This window comes from Camelus bactrianus, chromosome 8 (genome assembly GCF_048773025.1).
Source record: "Camelus bactrianus isolate YW-2024 breed Bactrian camel chromosome 8, ASM4877302v1, whole genome shotgun sequence".
NCBI classification, from domain to species: Eukaryota; Metazoa; Chordata; class Mammalia; order Artiodactyla; family Camelidae; genus Camelus; species Camelus bactrianus.
Window position 1 is genome coordinate 24626263 of NC_133546.1, and position 16757 is coordinate 24643019.

Consider the following 16757-nt stretch of genomic DNA (forward strand, 5'->3'; position numbering starts at 1 on the left):
ACAAAGACAGCTGTGTTTTCCCAAAATAATAGACAAGTTTTAATGACCTGCTATTTGCTTAGTCAGAGAAGTGCACCAGCCTTGCTTTCTCTATCTGATCTGTTTGCTCCATTCTTCCTTCCCTGCAGCGACTTGAAGAGATTATGAAAAGAACCAGGAGAACAGAAGCTGCAGATAAGGTATTAAGATGGCCATTTTTAAACTATTCATAACGGCTTTTTTTTCTGTTTACTTTCACTTGCAATTTTAACATTAAAACATCTTTCTTTTTTCTTTATTAGAAAACTGTTGATCAGAGAAACGGAGATATAACCAAGGGAGCTCTCACTGGAGGAACAGGTATTTATTTCAGTGAACTCAAATGAATTCAAATATAGAATTTTTGAATTGACTCTCTAGAGGTCAAGATAAATCATTGATTGATTTAAAATTTTAAAAAATACTCATTGACTCAGAAGCTTAGGTGTGTCTCATCTAGTCCACAGATACTCCCTTTTATCTAAAAATCTCTAGCATTTCTAGCAGGGTTTTTTTTACACCTGTTTATACTCTAATGGAGTGTTTAATATCTTAAGTTATCTTATGTTATATATATCTATGTGTATATATGTATATGTCTGTGTGTATATATGTATATATGCCTGTATAGCTATGTATACACACATGATAAGAATAATTTTGAGTTTATAAAATTAAATTTCATTTATTATTTACTACCTGCTGAAGGATCCTGCATTTATATTTGCTATTAAAGACATTAAACATTTTGACAATTTGTACTTATGACAGTTCTCAGAAATGAATTTAAATATTATTTCTTTTAGTTCTGACTTCAGAATAGAGTTTTAAATTTGAAAGGTGTTGAAATTTCATTAGAAAGTTGTTCATGTGCTGTAGGCTTTGGACAGAGCTGGTTAATTTCTTGGTGATTTTAAACCAAATTTGGTGTAAATAATAAAGTTTACCTAGTGTTTCAGTACTCAGATTCAATTACTATTTATTAAAATGCCTTCTTTGAGTCAGCTATGTCTGCGTACATTTTCTTGCTTAAGTTCCATTGCAGGCCTATGAGACAGAATATGCTTTATCTTGGAGTCAGCAAGCATTTTTGGAAACCTGTGTGCCAGGCCCTGTTGTAGGTGCTAGGATTCAGTGTGAACAGGTCAGGCAAGGTCCTCACCTCCAAGGAGCATTCAGAGTGAGTGACAGGCCTGGTTTGCACAGCTGAAGTCCAAGTCACCAGCTTGTTATTCAGTTCCTTTTGTGATTCCACGTGGTCTTCATGATTGTACATATCGGTGGTTGGTCGTTAGTTCAGTATTCAGTTATCTTCTTTCCTCATCTGCAATATCAATGTGAAAAGAAAGGACCAGAGATACCTCAGTTTCTTTTGCTGTTTTTTAAAGACTGGAGTGAAGATCTAATGAAGTGATGTATGTGAAAGAACATTTTTTGTAAACTCCAGGGGTTTTCAAATGTAAAATATTGGTATTTCGGGATTTGGTTTTATTTCAGTAGAGGCTACCCTCGTTTCTCAATGTCATGATTCCTTCATAGTAAGGTTTTCATGCTCTTTTAAAGATGCCCTAATTTTATTTGTTTGGAGAGTCACTGTAGTGGTTGCATATTAACCCCACTGCATTTTTATCAGGTCATCTCCAAGAATGTTATAATACATGTAGGCTTGAAGCAGGCGTAGCACCCAGTGAGTCATTAGAATGAGCACTTTAGGATGTAAATTGCACCAACTCAGGATTATTTGAGGAGCTGATGCTGTACTTTGTGCATGGCCAGATTCCTTGTTGGGTTTTTTATTTTTCCATCTTTCTTCTTCCTGCTATTGTCCTATCAATTCTTTGGATATTCTTTGTACCTCAGTTGGAGAATGAACAATGGGGAGAGGGAAGGTAAAATCTGTCAGTTGTCATACCTGGGTTTATCAACACTCATGATAAATTTGGTTTGCGTTAATACTGCTAAAAAGAGTCCTGAAGATTATATAACGGATGTTCTTCTTCTCCTGGTCCCACATGTGGTTGAGGACTGCATGGTGTCACCAGGGCTCCAAAGAGAATTCTAGGGCGGGCAGGCAGGTGAGTTTTCAGACCTATCAGGAGTCTTCTCAGAGGTTGCCCATTACCAGCTTTGGCAGTGTCGGCAGGTTTTAAGTTATCAGTCTCTTCTTTGGTTCAGTTATCAGATACCTTGTACCTCTGGCAGTTTTACTGAATTTGTGCCAGGCTATGAAATAACACTTTCTCAGAATTAGTTCAGTTATTCTCTCACATCAAGCTGAAACCATAAACTGCCACAAAGGTCCCTGAAACTGTGACCTAGTAAGGTTTACAAGACTTGAAGTAAACCTGGCCCAGAGTTTAGAATCAGTCATCAATATTGTTGGCTTATGCTAGACTCCAGTGGGGAGCACTGAATGACTGGTGACGTAGTTAGGTACAATTCACTGGCCTTCCAGGCATGACATCTCTACCATTCTAAGTGTAGGTATAACTAAACTGAGTTTTAAAAAATATTTTCCACCACTTAGGTATTTCATGATGATTTGCTCCAAATCCTTCAGTAAAGACGTTCAGCGTTGGCCTGATCAAATCAGCTTACTGCTTTCTTCATCAGTTGCTTTGGTTTCGGTGTTACATATTTTTGATCCAAAGTCAATTTAGTGCAAGTGAAAATAATAGCAGTACTGATTTCTACCCTTATGACGTACTGAGCAGTGTTCTAAGTACTTTGCCTGTGTTAGTGCATTTAATTTTCACATTAGCCTATGAGGTAGGTATTGTTATCCATGAGGAAACTGAGGCACAGGGCATTTGTGGCTTGCCTAGGGTGACATAGCTGATAAGTAGTAGAGCCAGGACGTGCATCCAGGCTTTGTCCCCTAGGGTTTGAGTTTGACAGTACAGTAGTAGTAACGCTTTGTTCCATCTTCTTTGCTATGTCCAGCGGTATCTGCACTTCCATGTATGACAAACTCTTCAGGACAAGGAGAACCAGCAGCCAGCCCCCATGCGGTTACCTCACACCAATCCAAAGTGACTGCGGAGAGGTGAGTTAAACAGCTGAGGCCTCTTTTACTGACACACATTAGAGCAAAGCGCTATTGCTTTTGCCCCACCAATCCTACCAGAATTTCTGGGCTGGGCAGAATTTCAGAGTTTTAACATGAAGGTTTATTTTTATTGAGGATCATTAATTTTTGATAGAGCTAGTAATTCTGTAATCTGGGAAAAGGAAAATATCTTTTTTCTTGAATCTTTAAATAGGATGATGAAGTTTTTGTGTGACTATTAAAAAGTTTCAGGGAATAATGTTGCTTTTCTTTGTATATATTTGGCATGATCTAGACCACCTTCACACCCTTTAATGATATAGAACAACTGTATTTTCACTGTACATAATATTACAGTGAGTCACAGGTTTGCTCCATAGTAAAAATTTAGATGCCAGTATTTCTTACACTAGTTGTGGGGCTTCTTATTGAGGAAATAAAAGGTTGCTAACAATAGTTAAGAAAGAAGTATGGATTGAAGAAATATTACCTTTCTCTTCCCTTGCAATTAAATTGACCGCGTCATAAGAGCACTCTCAAAAATGAAAAATAAGGGTAATCATAGCCTGTGCCTAAATCCAGTCAGAGAGAACTTGTAGAAATATTTGTAATAAATGTTCAAAAATTTCAGCTATGACTTTTTAATTTTCAGAATTTATTTAATTTTTTTATGAGTTCTTCTGTCTCTAATATCAGTCTTTGCTTCCATCAAAGAATTGAAGCTCCTGAATTTAATTTTTTTCTTTCAACAGATAATATGTCTTTTAAGATCTTTTTTCTTCCAATTTTATTGAGATATAATTGACCACTGTCTTGAGTTTAAGGTATTCCATATAATGATTTAATATACATAAATTAATTTTTTCTTAATCTAAAAATACATTTCTGCACAGCATTTTATATTATTGGCAGCAATGAAAAGATAAGTTACCCTAAGCTGGATATCCTAAGTTGTCTATTAGTCATAAGATACCTGTGGTTATCTTTCTGGGACAGTAAAAATTTTTTGATTTTGCCCACTATAATACCAAAGAAGATAACTTTCCTAAGAGAGCGCTTACCAATAAGCTTTTGATTATGTTGAATAAATTTATTGTCATAATTATAATTACCTAAAATATCCAATAAGTGACATTACACTTTTAGTTACAGCTTGATTTTCAAATAAAATATTCATTTCCAACTGCTATAATTTATGACATTTAATTCATTGACTTAAGAAATTTTAAGGAAAGGATAAAAATTACCACAGAGAGAACTCCATTATTATAAGGAATAGGTTTATTAAGACACTTATAATTCTCTCTGAGGAATAAAATTAGTATACATTAGTTGATGCTCTTCAGTGGTAAAATCACCAGTGATCAATTATTATATAATAAGCTGAAACATAATACTACTAGGAAAAATATAAACAGACCTTTTTCTAGTCTTTCACTTAATATAATATAGGCAGATCCAGTTTAGTATCAAATATAAACATTAGTATATAACACAAGAATGACCCTAACAAATTAAATCCATTTTGGCCCCAATGTTTTCTCCCTTCTAAAGGAAAAAAATCCTAGCAGATTCCTGGAGTTATGCAAGTGTTACTATGTTTACAAATATAAACTTAGGTTTAAGTTTCTGATAGGTCTTATTTATCTATAAAGCCAAAACAAATCACAAATTTAAGTTTTAATAAAAAACACTGCTAGCTCAAAAACATTCAAATTAAAAGATATTTGTCATGAAGAATATTTTTCTGAAATTAAGGCAACAGTATACACATGGACCTGATGCATTAGAGATGCTCTGTGCTACCATGAGTTGCTGGTGATTTATTTCACCCATTGTTTTTCTCTATTTAAACTGCTTTAAAACCTCAAATCTCTTTTCATACAGTGTACCATGATATCTCTTGGCTTTTACTTGGCATTAACACAATATTTATTTACCCAGTTCACAAACTGGTTTGTTACTAGCCCTTGTCACGTAAGCTGGTGCTACCTGGTATCAGTATGCTCTGAAATGCTAATGAAGAATGAAGCACCAAAATCATGTGATAACACTCAGTTTTGTGATAGCTATGTAGATGATCAGACTATTCTAATGATTTTTTTTATTTTATCAGAGCAAAAACAAATTTGTAAAAATTCATATAAAGAGTTGGAACCCAGTTTGAGAAACACAGTCCATTTCTTAATGACCCTGGCCTCTGGGGAATGTTTAGTGTACTGTTAAATTTATTCCTCATTGCGTGATACACAAAGCTTACAATGTGTAACCTAAGAAACTCTGCTTCCCTTAATTATTTTAAAATTTATCTTCCTTGAATTTATCCATGCCAATCTTGAAACAATCTGTATTTTCACTTTACATCATCTCTCGTAGTAACAACATAAAGAAGTACTTGTATTTCTCTTATAGAGAACTTGCAGTTTAAAAGTTAGGACCCATGATTGTCATAAATTAGGTTTCAGGGAATAAGTCCTTTTTCACAATTTCCATACCTTTCATGATTTTATGGATTTTTTTCTATTCCCTTTCTACTTTCATTTTATTAACCGAATATTTTTGTTATGCTTACTACATCAGTAAGGGTTCAATCAGGAGAGAGAAACCAGAGATTAATTTGAACAGGAAAACGTAACATCAAGAATAACTGTTACTTGGGATTGGAGTAACAGGAGGTTGGCTAGTAAGAAGTAAAGAATACAGGAGTAGCAGATAAAAGCAGCGTCCCCATCCCCTGGGCCATACCCAAGGAAGAGTCCCCTCCTTCAGGGCTTCCATCCAGACCTTGTTGGACAGGATATGACTGTGAGACACTAGATGGTGGAGAAGTTGCTATGGTTTCTTGACAGTGGACCTGGCCAGATATCCACCCTCTAGAATGCTGGGGAAAAGCTGTCCACTGGAAGGTGTCTCACCAGAGGTCCTCTACCGCAAGTCTGCCCTAGAAGGATGCTGGGGGGAGCTGCTGGCCATGGTGCATTGCAGGAACTGGCACTGAGGAATTCTCAAGCACTGCAGGAGCCGGACTCTGGGAAGGCCCCAAGGATGTGCTGCCAGAGCCTGCTGAGCGTGCATACCCAAACCAAAAAGCAGAACTCCTTCCTCCTACAGTGTCTCTCCAACAGCCATGATTGACAGAGCTTAAGCTGGCAAAGGAAAATTATTTAAAGGGCCCAGATCCAATTTCACAGAGCAGAAATGGAGGGTAAATTTTGAGCTGAGAGGCAGAAAAGGAAAAAAAAAAAAAAACTAACAGGTTTGCCTTATCTTTAAAAGGCTCCTTCCCCAGATCTTTGATCATTGAGTCATATTTCTCTAGAGATTCTTCAACATGAGTGTGGAGGTGAGGAAGAAGTGCTTTAGAACCAAAAGTCCCTAGGTTTTTTTTATATATATATTTTATTTATTATTGTATTGTTTAATTATTTTACTTTGGGGGTTGGGGGAGAGAGGTAGTTAGGCTTAGGAGGTACTAGGGATTGAACCCAGGACCTCGTGCATGCTAAGCATGTGCTCTACCACTGAGCTATACCCTGCCCCCCAAAAGTTCCTAGAAGTTCAACAACTCTGGGATTAACCTACTTAGAAAACTAAGAATATCTCATCTGGACCTGGCGATATCTCCCCCACAAGATATGGAAGAGGGGTGGGGTACAATATTGTCAGTGAAGGAGTTCCTAAACCCGTGCTGCCCCATACAAACGTTAGGTGTTATCTTTATCCTTCTAAAGTGCAGTGTCTAGAAGACACACAGTATAGTGGGTGTAGCTGCAGTGTGATAATGTAGAAAAATACTTTTGTGTTATATCTGGTATCCCGTCTTCCTTTGCCTCATATTTTATTGGCTTTTTCTTGAACCATAAAAAACTAAAGATCTAGTGTCACCAGGAAGCAGTTCACAGTGATCGCAAGATCTTTTACCTCCACTGTGGCTGATAACTCTCCGTCTTGTAAGGACAGCTCAGCCTACAGTTCTCTAAACTCATTGCTTTCCCTGTTATGCTCAAGGGATTCTTCTTATGACTTGCATTTCCCAGAATAAGTATTATCTGCATACTCAAAATGTTCACCCTGTATGTCTTCCAGATAATTATAAAACTGGCGTTAGCACCTGACCCTGAGGCTGCCTGCCACTCATCCTCCTTCATCTAGAGAAGGACCTCTTGTACTTATCATACCCTTCCCTAAGACAGTTTCCTATTCACAAATGGACATTCCTTTTGATTCAGTGGAGACTCATATTTCTAAACAGTTTTACTTCTGAAATCCTGTTAAGGACTTAAAACTACAAATAAATCATTTCCATTGATGCTCTCTTTTACACCCAGTTTCAAGTCAACCTTGAAATCACTTTTACCAGAGTCACTGTTTTCCACGTCAGTGCCTTACGTTTAGTGAAGCATTCTGTAATCCTTGCAGTCAGCTTCTTTATTAAATGCCCTGCTATGCACCCAAAGTAGAGTTACAGATTTCCCCCAGCCTGCCCACTATGAATTAAATCACTAGTTGGAGATTCCCAGGGTCCTTTCCAAGGAACTTGATGTGGGAATCCACTGTGGGAATCCACTGTGACAGGGTGGCAGGGTTTGTTTTCACTAGAAAACTCCACTCCTGAGAAGGAATATTTTTGGTTCAGATTAGGGGAAGTTTGCCTTTTTAGAATGTCTTGAGTACCTTGTACTCGAAGAAGAGGTTTGTCTTCTCTTTAGGAAAAATAAATGAGTGCTGGGAACTGGGTTATATTTGCCCCTACCCACCCCACGAGGATGTCAGCAAATGGTCTCACAGGACCTGGGGATGACTGAGTCCTCCTGATATTCCTTTTCCAGCACTCACAGCACTCCTGGTACAGGGAAACCCTGCACAGGAACACCCTGAACCTTGAAGGGCCTGAGTGACATGTCTGGCCCCTGTGGTTTCTCTGGCTCTGGGTTTTGGTATGCGATCCTCTTCAAGCATGAAAGCCATTCTCCTTGTCTGACAGTCTCCCTGCTGACAATAGGTAGAACTGAAGAGGGTTGGTGTTGCCAAAATTCTGGCCAACTTTTAAAGATGCCAAGAAATATATGAGCCTGGACAGGATGGTTCTCACTCCAGAAGCCGTTTAGGTTCTTTAGAGAGTGTATCATAGAGGGAAGTGCCCAGGGAGTGGAGAAGAACATCTGTTCATGGATAGGAAACTTGCTCGGAAACAGGAAACAGAGGATACAGATAAATGTGTGAGTACAAGTGTGTGGGGGATGTGGTGGGAAGAAATTAAGTTTCTCAGGTCATTCAGATACGTTCTTCCACGTCCAGCTGCGAATCTCTATTCTAGAAGCTAAAAAAGTCTCATGAGTATACATACAGTCTACTGTCTTACCCTTCTAATACCCCTACAAGACATTTTATTATGCTTGTTCTTAGCCCTAGGGAACTGTCTTTTCAATGGAATGTTCCTTCTCTCTTACACAAGGGATTTGTAGTAATTTCAGGTTTTGCCCTAGTGGTTTTCCTCCAAATCTTAGGAGTTTATCGTTTTTAGGTTTGTCTAAAGGAAAAGTAACATTCCCAAGCCCCTATCATTCAGACAGAAAGCGATGTATCACTTTCAAAGTTGCTCACTATAACATGATAAGAAAAATTTGAAAATAAGGTCTTGGCTACCATAAGATGTATAGACTATCAGATTTCCACCATGGTCCAGCCCCCTTCCCTGGCTAGGCTTTGGACCAGCCGAGTACGTGGTCTTCAAGAGTCTTGCATCCAGCTTCAACCTCCAGAGTGTAGACAAAGGGAATTCAGAAGCTGGTGCTCGTATCTTGAGAGGGCACACAGATCCATAAACCCTAACCCCAGTGACTTCAGTCTGTTTTGTAGTTTCTGCTGATCAGTGTCCTCTGAACATTTAATAATTGGGCTTCAAAAACATATAGCACAATTATTCCTGTCATTGCTATAAGAATGGGTGGGGTGGTTGGGTAGGAGTGGGAGGGGAAAATGAGGTCAGCTTTTGACTCAAGTCTGGGGTTGGCATTGCCACACAGCTTGTCAGCACACGCAGGCCTGGAAGGTGACGGGAGTTGAGACGGTCAAGGCACCAGGGTTTTGAAGATTCATTCCTCTTCTTTTTCTTTCGCCCAAACTTCTACTTAAAAATCTCTTTGGGAGGAGAACCAAAACTCTTCCCTGGTTACAGAAAGCCCATTGGTGTTGGAAAAGAACAGGAGGATGGGTGTGGCAGCCCAGGCACCTAGGACGGCAGGTGATAGGGGGTGTGTGTGTGTGTGTGTGTGTGTGTGTGTGTGTGTGTGTGTGCGCGCGCGCGCGCGCGCGCGCGCATGCGCGCACTCATGTAGACCACCGTGATGCCAAGCCTCCGACCCCCTCCTTGCTGAAATAGTGGAAAAGCACCATCACAGTCTGAATGTGTATAATATTTTTGTTTTTCCCACAGCACTTTTACAGATAATATTTTCAATGTACCCTGTAGTGCCTAGGACAGGCATCTTGATTTTTTTTTTTCTAGAAGAGAAAGTTTAACAGAAATATATCAAAATATCCAAATCAGAAATGCTTTAGAATATGTTCCACAAAAGCAATATTTCTCACTGACTGAGGAAAGTACTATTTCCTCAATAGCAAAGATTCCTCAAAAAAAAAAAAAGGCAATGGAAAGATTGGATGTGTATTATCTTCATTTCTACCATTTGGGGAAGGAGTAACTAACTTGCTAAAGTTCAGGCAGTGGGCATTACTGGCATTAGAGACCTGATTTTCTGATCTCTTTCCACAGATCTCTATCTAGAGCTAGACATTCAGTTTATGATCAGTATGTGTTAGGAGTTAAAACCTTTACAATTTCTGCTTCATATTTTTACTCTTATTTTCCATTTGAAGATTTTTAAGCTTAGAATGTCAAATAGTCATTTTTTTATACATGAATTGAGCACTGAACAAATTATGAAGCTTGCAAGTAAGTTTACTGCTGCAGCCAGTTAAGATGAACAATAAAATTAATCTAGCATTCATCTGATGCACAGGCATTGTTTTTGCTACACTGTAAAGTGTGCCAATGAACATACAAAGGGCTGCCTATTGGCTTACGAAGTGTGCAAGGGGAGTGAATAACCCTAAGAGAAATTACAGGTAGACAATTAAGGATTTGGTGGCCAGTTAAAATGTATCAAAAATCCAAAGATATTAAAGCATGAATTAATAAGGATCAAGGTGGGGTCAGAGGCAAAGATGAAAAGGTTGGTCTTGAAAAATTTGCCTATAAAATTATGCACATGTTTTAGGAAGCAAGAGATATCCAGGAAGGGCTGAAATTTGAATAGCCAGGGAGTATACAAAATAGCATTGTGAGAAAAACATAGGGCCAGAGATCAAGAGATCATATATTCAGTCTAGACTGTCTCCCAGTAGTTGTGCAGCTTGTGCAAATAACTCCCCTCACCCCCAAATTATAATCCTCTCATCTTTGAAGTAAAGTCCTAATAAGGGCTACTCTTAATCAGACAAAGGAATGTAAAATCCCTGCAGTAGAAATTTGTTAAATGTATGTAGAACTATTCATGGTGATAATCTGTTCTAATCGATAAGAACAATTTTAAAAAGATTTTTTTAAATAAGAATTTAAAATCCAACTATGTCAGAATTCACCATTACTGTTAGTAATGATGAGGTCAGTCATTCTAACATTTTTTGATTGTAAGATCATAAAATTATTTATTATGAAAATTTTTGGTTGTCCTGAAAATGCGTTTTCCAGTTTTAATACTAAATTCTTTTAATTTTGATTTTTCAAATTCCCTAGTACTCCCAATTTGGAGAAACAACCAAATGAAAATGGAGTATCAGTTCAGAATGAAAATTTTGAAGAAATTATAAATTTGCCCATTGGCTCTAAACCATCCAGATTAGATGTCACCACCAGTGAGACTGCGGATCTTCCTTTGAATCCAATCTTGGCCTTTGACGATGAAGGGACACTTGGGCCACTGCCTCAGGTAGATGGTGTTCAGACACAGCAGACAGCAGGTAAGCTTGCCTCAGACTCCCTTCAGTGATCACCAGAAAGACGTATGTGACCCCCAGAAGGGAATGAACCTTCTTCAAGGGACCAAACAAACCACATGGAAGGACTGTGCATGGGTCACAGAAATTGAATTTTCAGTTGGATTGAGCAACTTCTATCACCCCTCCCATTCTCCCACTTGGTGTAGAAACTCAGTCTGCAGCACCCACTGCGTATCCATGAGCCTCCTCGTGGAGCAGTGTACCCTGCATGGCCCCATAGCGCATGCTGTCAGTGTCACTTAACACTTAGTGTTAAGACAGACCTGTGATGCCTCACCATAAGCTACGGGCCATTGAACTCGTTCTGCCCACTGGAGAAAAGGTTTGGTTTTTATTTCATCTTTCTCAGCTCTTTGGATATCTAAAGACTGCCATTGTGTTCTCCCATCATTTTTCTCTTTTGAGTTTACCAACCTGGATAAATATTATTGTCCTTTTTAAATTTAATAAGATACATAGAGACAGTTTAGGTAATGGGACTGGCATTCCAAACTAGGAGCATGCTGAACCCAAGGGTCTTCCATCCCCTGTTGAGCAACTATCACTGCTGAAACTGCAGGTGGTTCTGTCATACCCTGTCTCTGGGACTCATGCTTAACCTGAAGTCTTTGTGCAAAAAGAACAATAACTTTACAGGACCCAAAGAAATAACGTAAAAAATGACCAACTCAGTGCTCATAGTAACTCAACAGCACAATCCCATCAGTCTCAAAAATAAGTGGGATATTTGACATGACATTGTAAAATGATTATAAATCAATAAAAAATGTTAAAAAAAAAAAAAGTAAGTAACAGATATTTTCTTTAACCACTTTAACTGGTTGAAAAAGCCAATACTGAACTGTCTATCCAAATGAAGCTAGTCTTTTTTTTTCCCCTTCAATATACTGATCTTGGGAGTGTAACTTCACTTTAGTGGTCTACTTTTCTAGATTGTAGAAGGAAGCGATGAGGCCTGACATTCTGACTCTTCTGCCTGTGAGAACACTCTGCTTACCCATGTGTTGGTGGAAACATTTCTACTTTGTCACGTCACAGATTCACAGAGACCATAAGAACATCCAGATGACTTTCTGTTGCGTTTGCCAGGCTTTAAATCACCTTTTGATTGACCTGTCATTTCATCCTCACTGTTTTCCCTCTTCCGTACCTTCTCTAGGAACAAAGTCCAGTGTCTGATATTATGTGGTGTTAGGGTTCTTTTGGTGCCATGACTACTTATCAATAAACATTTACTTAACCTCCAATATACATTTGGAGCCCGAAGCGTCAGGTACTGAGGATTCAAGATGAACGTAAAAGCCCTGAGCTCAGAGAAAAGCACAGTTGACTTATTCAGTTGAGAAAAGTAAACGATATAGAGCCTAAGTTAAAGAAAAGGACTTTTTCCTATTAGTGGTAGAATTCACTTAAATATAAGAACATGGATCCTAATAAAACTGCCTATTCTTATATGAGACAATGTCTATATAGAAGCATGGTAAGGCTTTAGGAATGTAAGACATTACCATAGTATTCTTTTGAGATTTTAAATGTCATATTAATCTTTTCTTTTTTCTGTCTCCTAATATAGAAGTTATATGAACATTTCTTCTGAAGAACCAAAGCAGAAATTTGGTAAGAATTTCTACAATTAATGGAATTCCTTCCATGCTATAAAGGAGCATCCCCCTCCTCCAGTTTTCTAAGGATTTCTTGATCATCATTTTGAAAAGACTTTATTAAAACCAGCGAAAGACAACAGACTGGATAGCTTTTCTAATAATTTTTGCCAGTAGAGAAAAAGAAATGCTCCTCGTTCTTCAGTACTTTAAAATGGCTTTTTCCAGTGTGCTCCTTCTTAGGAAATCAATATTTTTCTGCATTCTCTAAAAGATGAGAGCATTTGACTATAAAAAGAGATGGGCTGAGTAGGCGTGATTTTTCACATAGGTATTTTGGTCTTTAAAAGCTAACATGTAAAATTGGCACAAAAATTTTTACCTTTTACAGTATAATACTTGAAATATAAGTACCTCTTGGTTCCACAAGTAGAGTGAATAGGAGAGGTGTTTAAATTAAGCCTGTTTGTTTATATATTACTACAAAGCACTCTGTTTGTAGAGGCAAACTATAGGCAGGTTACCAGGTTCTTGTAAATGCACCTTGTACATGGACATTCTGCAGACCCCACCGTCCTGTTATTCTTGCATCTCTTTTTGCAAACGCATACTCAACAGTTTTAAAATGTGAAGAAAAAAAAAGTTATTTTTTCAGAGCAAGAAAATAATTCACTGTCCTCTTAAATAATGTATTTATAAAGTTTTTTCAGATTAAAACTAATCAAAATAAATTAGAATAATGTGAGAACACTGCAAAATTTGATTTATGGGATGCATTCCTGTGTCACCATGAGAGAATGTTGCTGATGATTCAGGGCTATTTCTGAAGTCTTTTTATTGCTGCTGTCCCCAGTGATGGTGGGACTTATCTTTGCCTTACCTGATCACAAATTATATGGGGGACGGGGGGGAGATTAAGATTTAGTATTTCTTTAAATAAAAAAAGAATTTGGTTTTGCTCGTTTAAGAGCAATGAAAAAGTGACAGAATGTTGACTGTGTTTAGCACCCAGGACACTACAGGATACCTTCCCGAAGGCCCTCGTTCTGCGTTGCATCCATGAGCTTTCACCTTTCATTCTTATTCTTCACTTTTGCTGCTGAGCTTAGCTGTATAAACCTGCACTTTCATTTGATAATATAAATTCAATTTTATTTTACCATTCGAAGGAGAGAGAACATTGAGGGAACACATTTTTATTATGGAGTGTTAAAAAAAAAAGGTAAATTTCTGCCACTAGAGTGTGTTTTAGTAAAAGAGGGATTGATTAACCTACTAGATTGAATGAGAAGCTATTCATTTATTGGACTGTTTCCTTAAAATCCAAGCATATTGTCTTTAGTAACAGCTGTAATTTGTTAAAACATTAATTTTGGGTTTTTCCCTATTCTGAGTTGTCCATGTACACATAGTCATATTAAAAAAAAAAATGTTCAACCAAATTGGGTTTTTTTGTTTAAATCGACCTAGCGTGAAACATCAGATGTGTTTGACATAGTTTTTCTTTTAGGTTTCTTTATTGTCATACCTTCACTTAGGTTGATTCTTAATTTTTCAACTTATTCTTCATTTAACCTTAGTCAGCTTCCTCTGAACAGGCATACAGAATAGGTTTATTTAAAATTGAGAGCAATAGTTCTGTTTTGGCTAGGTTTTCCTTTTTTTTTTATTTTTTTTATTTTTTTTTTTTTACCTTGAGCATTCATTACGCAAAACTGAAAGCCTTCTAAGTAATCGAATTTTAATTAGAAGTGGTAGAAAATTGTTAACTATATTTTGTTAGTGACACTGGCAGAGGATGACCTTGACCTTTACAGTGGCTAGATTGCTTTCTGTCTAGCCTTTGAAGATCAGTATTCGCCTGCTGATCTAGAAGAGGTGCTTAATAGGCACTACATTAAGGGAAATTCTCAGGGATCAAATATGACCCTCTCCATGGAATGAGGGTGAGTGGGCTTTTAGTTTCCTTTTCCATACCACTGCAGTCTGTTCTAGGTCAGTTTAGTGGTGACCCATCACAAGTTCATTTGGTAGATAACCACCAGCTTTTACTTGGAAGGTAAGGCTATATGTTTCCTCCTACATAACCTCACCACCTGGTGGCATATTATAATAAAAGCAAATCTGAAAGAGTTCTCTCACATGCACAAGTATGTATTCACAAGCAGGGCCCTTGGAAAGCTTGGGAAAGTTCTTTTCTGATCATAACCCCATAAATACCTTGACTGACAGGACAGCAGTGATATTCTGAAGGCAGGATTAGGTAACCCAGTGGATCAGGCAACACAGTCTTAAATGGGTGGGCTGGGGGAAGGCACAGGCACAGAGTTCTAGACCTGCAATACTAACAGAAGTCATGAGCTTGTAGCATCTGCCATGTTGTTATAACTCATCTTGTGCATTTTCCCCCTTAAAATGTTTCTAGACAACCACTTACCTTTCAAGCGCCATTCACTAATGAAAAATTACTAACATTCCCTTATGCTGATTAACACTGGTATAGATTTCGGTGATAATGTTTAAAGCCACCAGATTGGGGTCCTTCAAATTCTGCCTGGCCTACCCCCAGGGTAAGATTAAAGTTAAACTATACATATACAAATACATCAAAGTTTATACTAAAGCATTTTGAAGTAAATTATTGCATATTAAAATAAACAGGCACCAACAAATTCTCCCATCTTTTGCATTCTTTTTTTTTTTTTAACTAATGGAAATTACTCAACTGTTGGCCTACATTTGTTCTGTGCATAGAAATTAAAAGGCATGATGAAATGGCTACCTTAGATTAGGTTAGAAAAGCAATTTTTTTTTAATGACTTTCTAAGAAACATGTTCCTAACCTCACAGTCCCCTATTCCTGTTTTTAATCGTTGAACACCTAAGCCTGCTTAAAAATGCTCTAAGTTGTCATTTTCTCGCATCCTTTGCACTTCATTGGTTTGGGGAAGGCTTTCTAAAGTCCAGGAGTTGGAAGAGAAAAGGACCAGCTGTGAACGGAGATGCAATTTTAAGTTTGTTACAATTTTTTTGATTGCAACCCTTTCCTTAGTGGCTGTTACTTGGGTCTTTATGTTGGTAGTTTTGATTATTATTTTAAAGATCAAAAGTAATTTTAGAAAATGACAAAAATTAGAGAATATTAAAAGCAGCAAGGGAAGAGCAACAAATAACATACAAGTTAAGTCCCATAAGGCTATCAGCTGATTTTTCAGCAGAAACTCTGTAGGCCAGAAGGTAGTGGCACAATATATTTAAGATGATGAAAAAAACCTACAACCAAGAATATTCTACCCAGCAAGGTTCCCATTCAGATCTGATGGAGAAATTAAAAGCTTTATAGACAAGCAAAACCTAAGAGTTCAGCACCACCTAACCAGCTTTATAACATATGTTAAAGGAAATTCTCTGGGTGAAAAAGGCTGCGACTAGAAGTAAGAAAATTACAAAATGAATGAGGTAAACATACACTAAAGGTAGGAAATCATCTACACACAAAGCTAGAAAGGAGGTCAAAAGACAAAAATAGTAAAGTCATCTATATCCACAATAAGCAGGTAAGGGATACACAAAACAATTAGATATAAAATATGACATCAAAGACAATCATTTTGGGAGGAGAATACAAATGCTGGATTGTTAAAATGCATTCAACTTAAGAAATCAACAACTAAAATATCACATATATAGAGAGAAATTGCTATATATAAACCTCATGGTAACCACAAACTAAAAATTTGTAAGAGATACACAAAAAGAGAAGGGACTAATGACATTGCGATCAACTATAATATTTTTTAAAAAGAGAAAGGAATTCAAACATAATACTAAAGATAGTCATCAAATCACAAGAGAGCAAAAGAAGGGGGAAAAAAGACCTACAAAAATGAACCCAAAACAATTAACAAAATGTCAGTAAGAACATACATATCAATAATTACCCTAAATGTAAATGGACTAAATGCTCCAACCAAATAACATAGACTGACTGAATGGATGCCAAAACATTTATATGTATGCTGTGTAAG

General features: G+C 37.4%; 1 protein-coding gene across 5 annotated transcripts in view; it reads left to right on the top strand.

Moving 5' to 3' along the window:
- Positions 1-14171, top strand: part of MAP7 (microtubule associated protein 7) — a 154236-nt gene extending 140065 nt beyond the window's left edge. For all 5 annotated transcript variants that reach the window (XM_074368293.1, XM_074368292.1, XM_074368291.1 and 2 more), the window contains 5 exons: positions 129-179; positions 282-339; positions 2962-3064; positions 10866-11089; positions 12702-14171. In XM_074368293.1, the coding sequence (XP_074224394.1) occupies positions 129-179; positions 282-339; positions 2962-3064; positions 10866-11089; positions 12702-12712 (447 nt within the window). In that variant the 3' untranslated portion in view covers positions 12713-14171. The remainder of the gene's footprint in view (positions 1-128; positions 180-281; positions 340-2961; positions 3065-10865; positions 11090-12701) is intronic.
- Positions 14172-16757: the final 2586 nt, after the last annotated feature.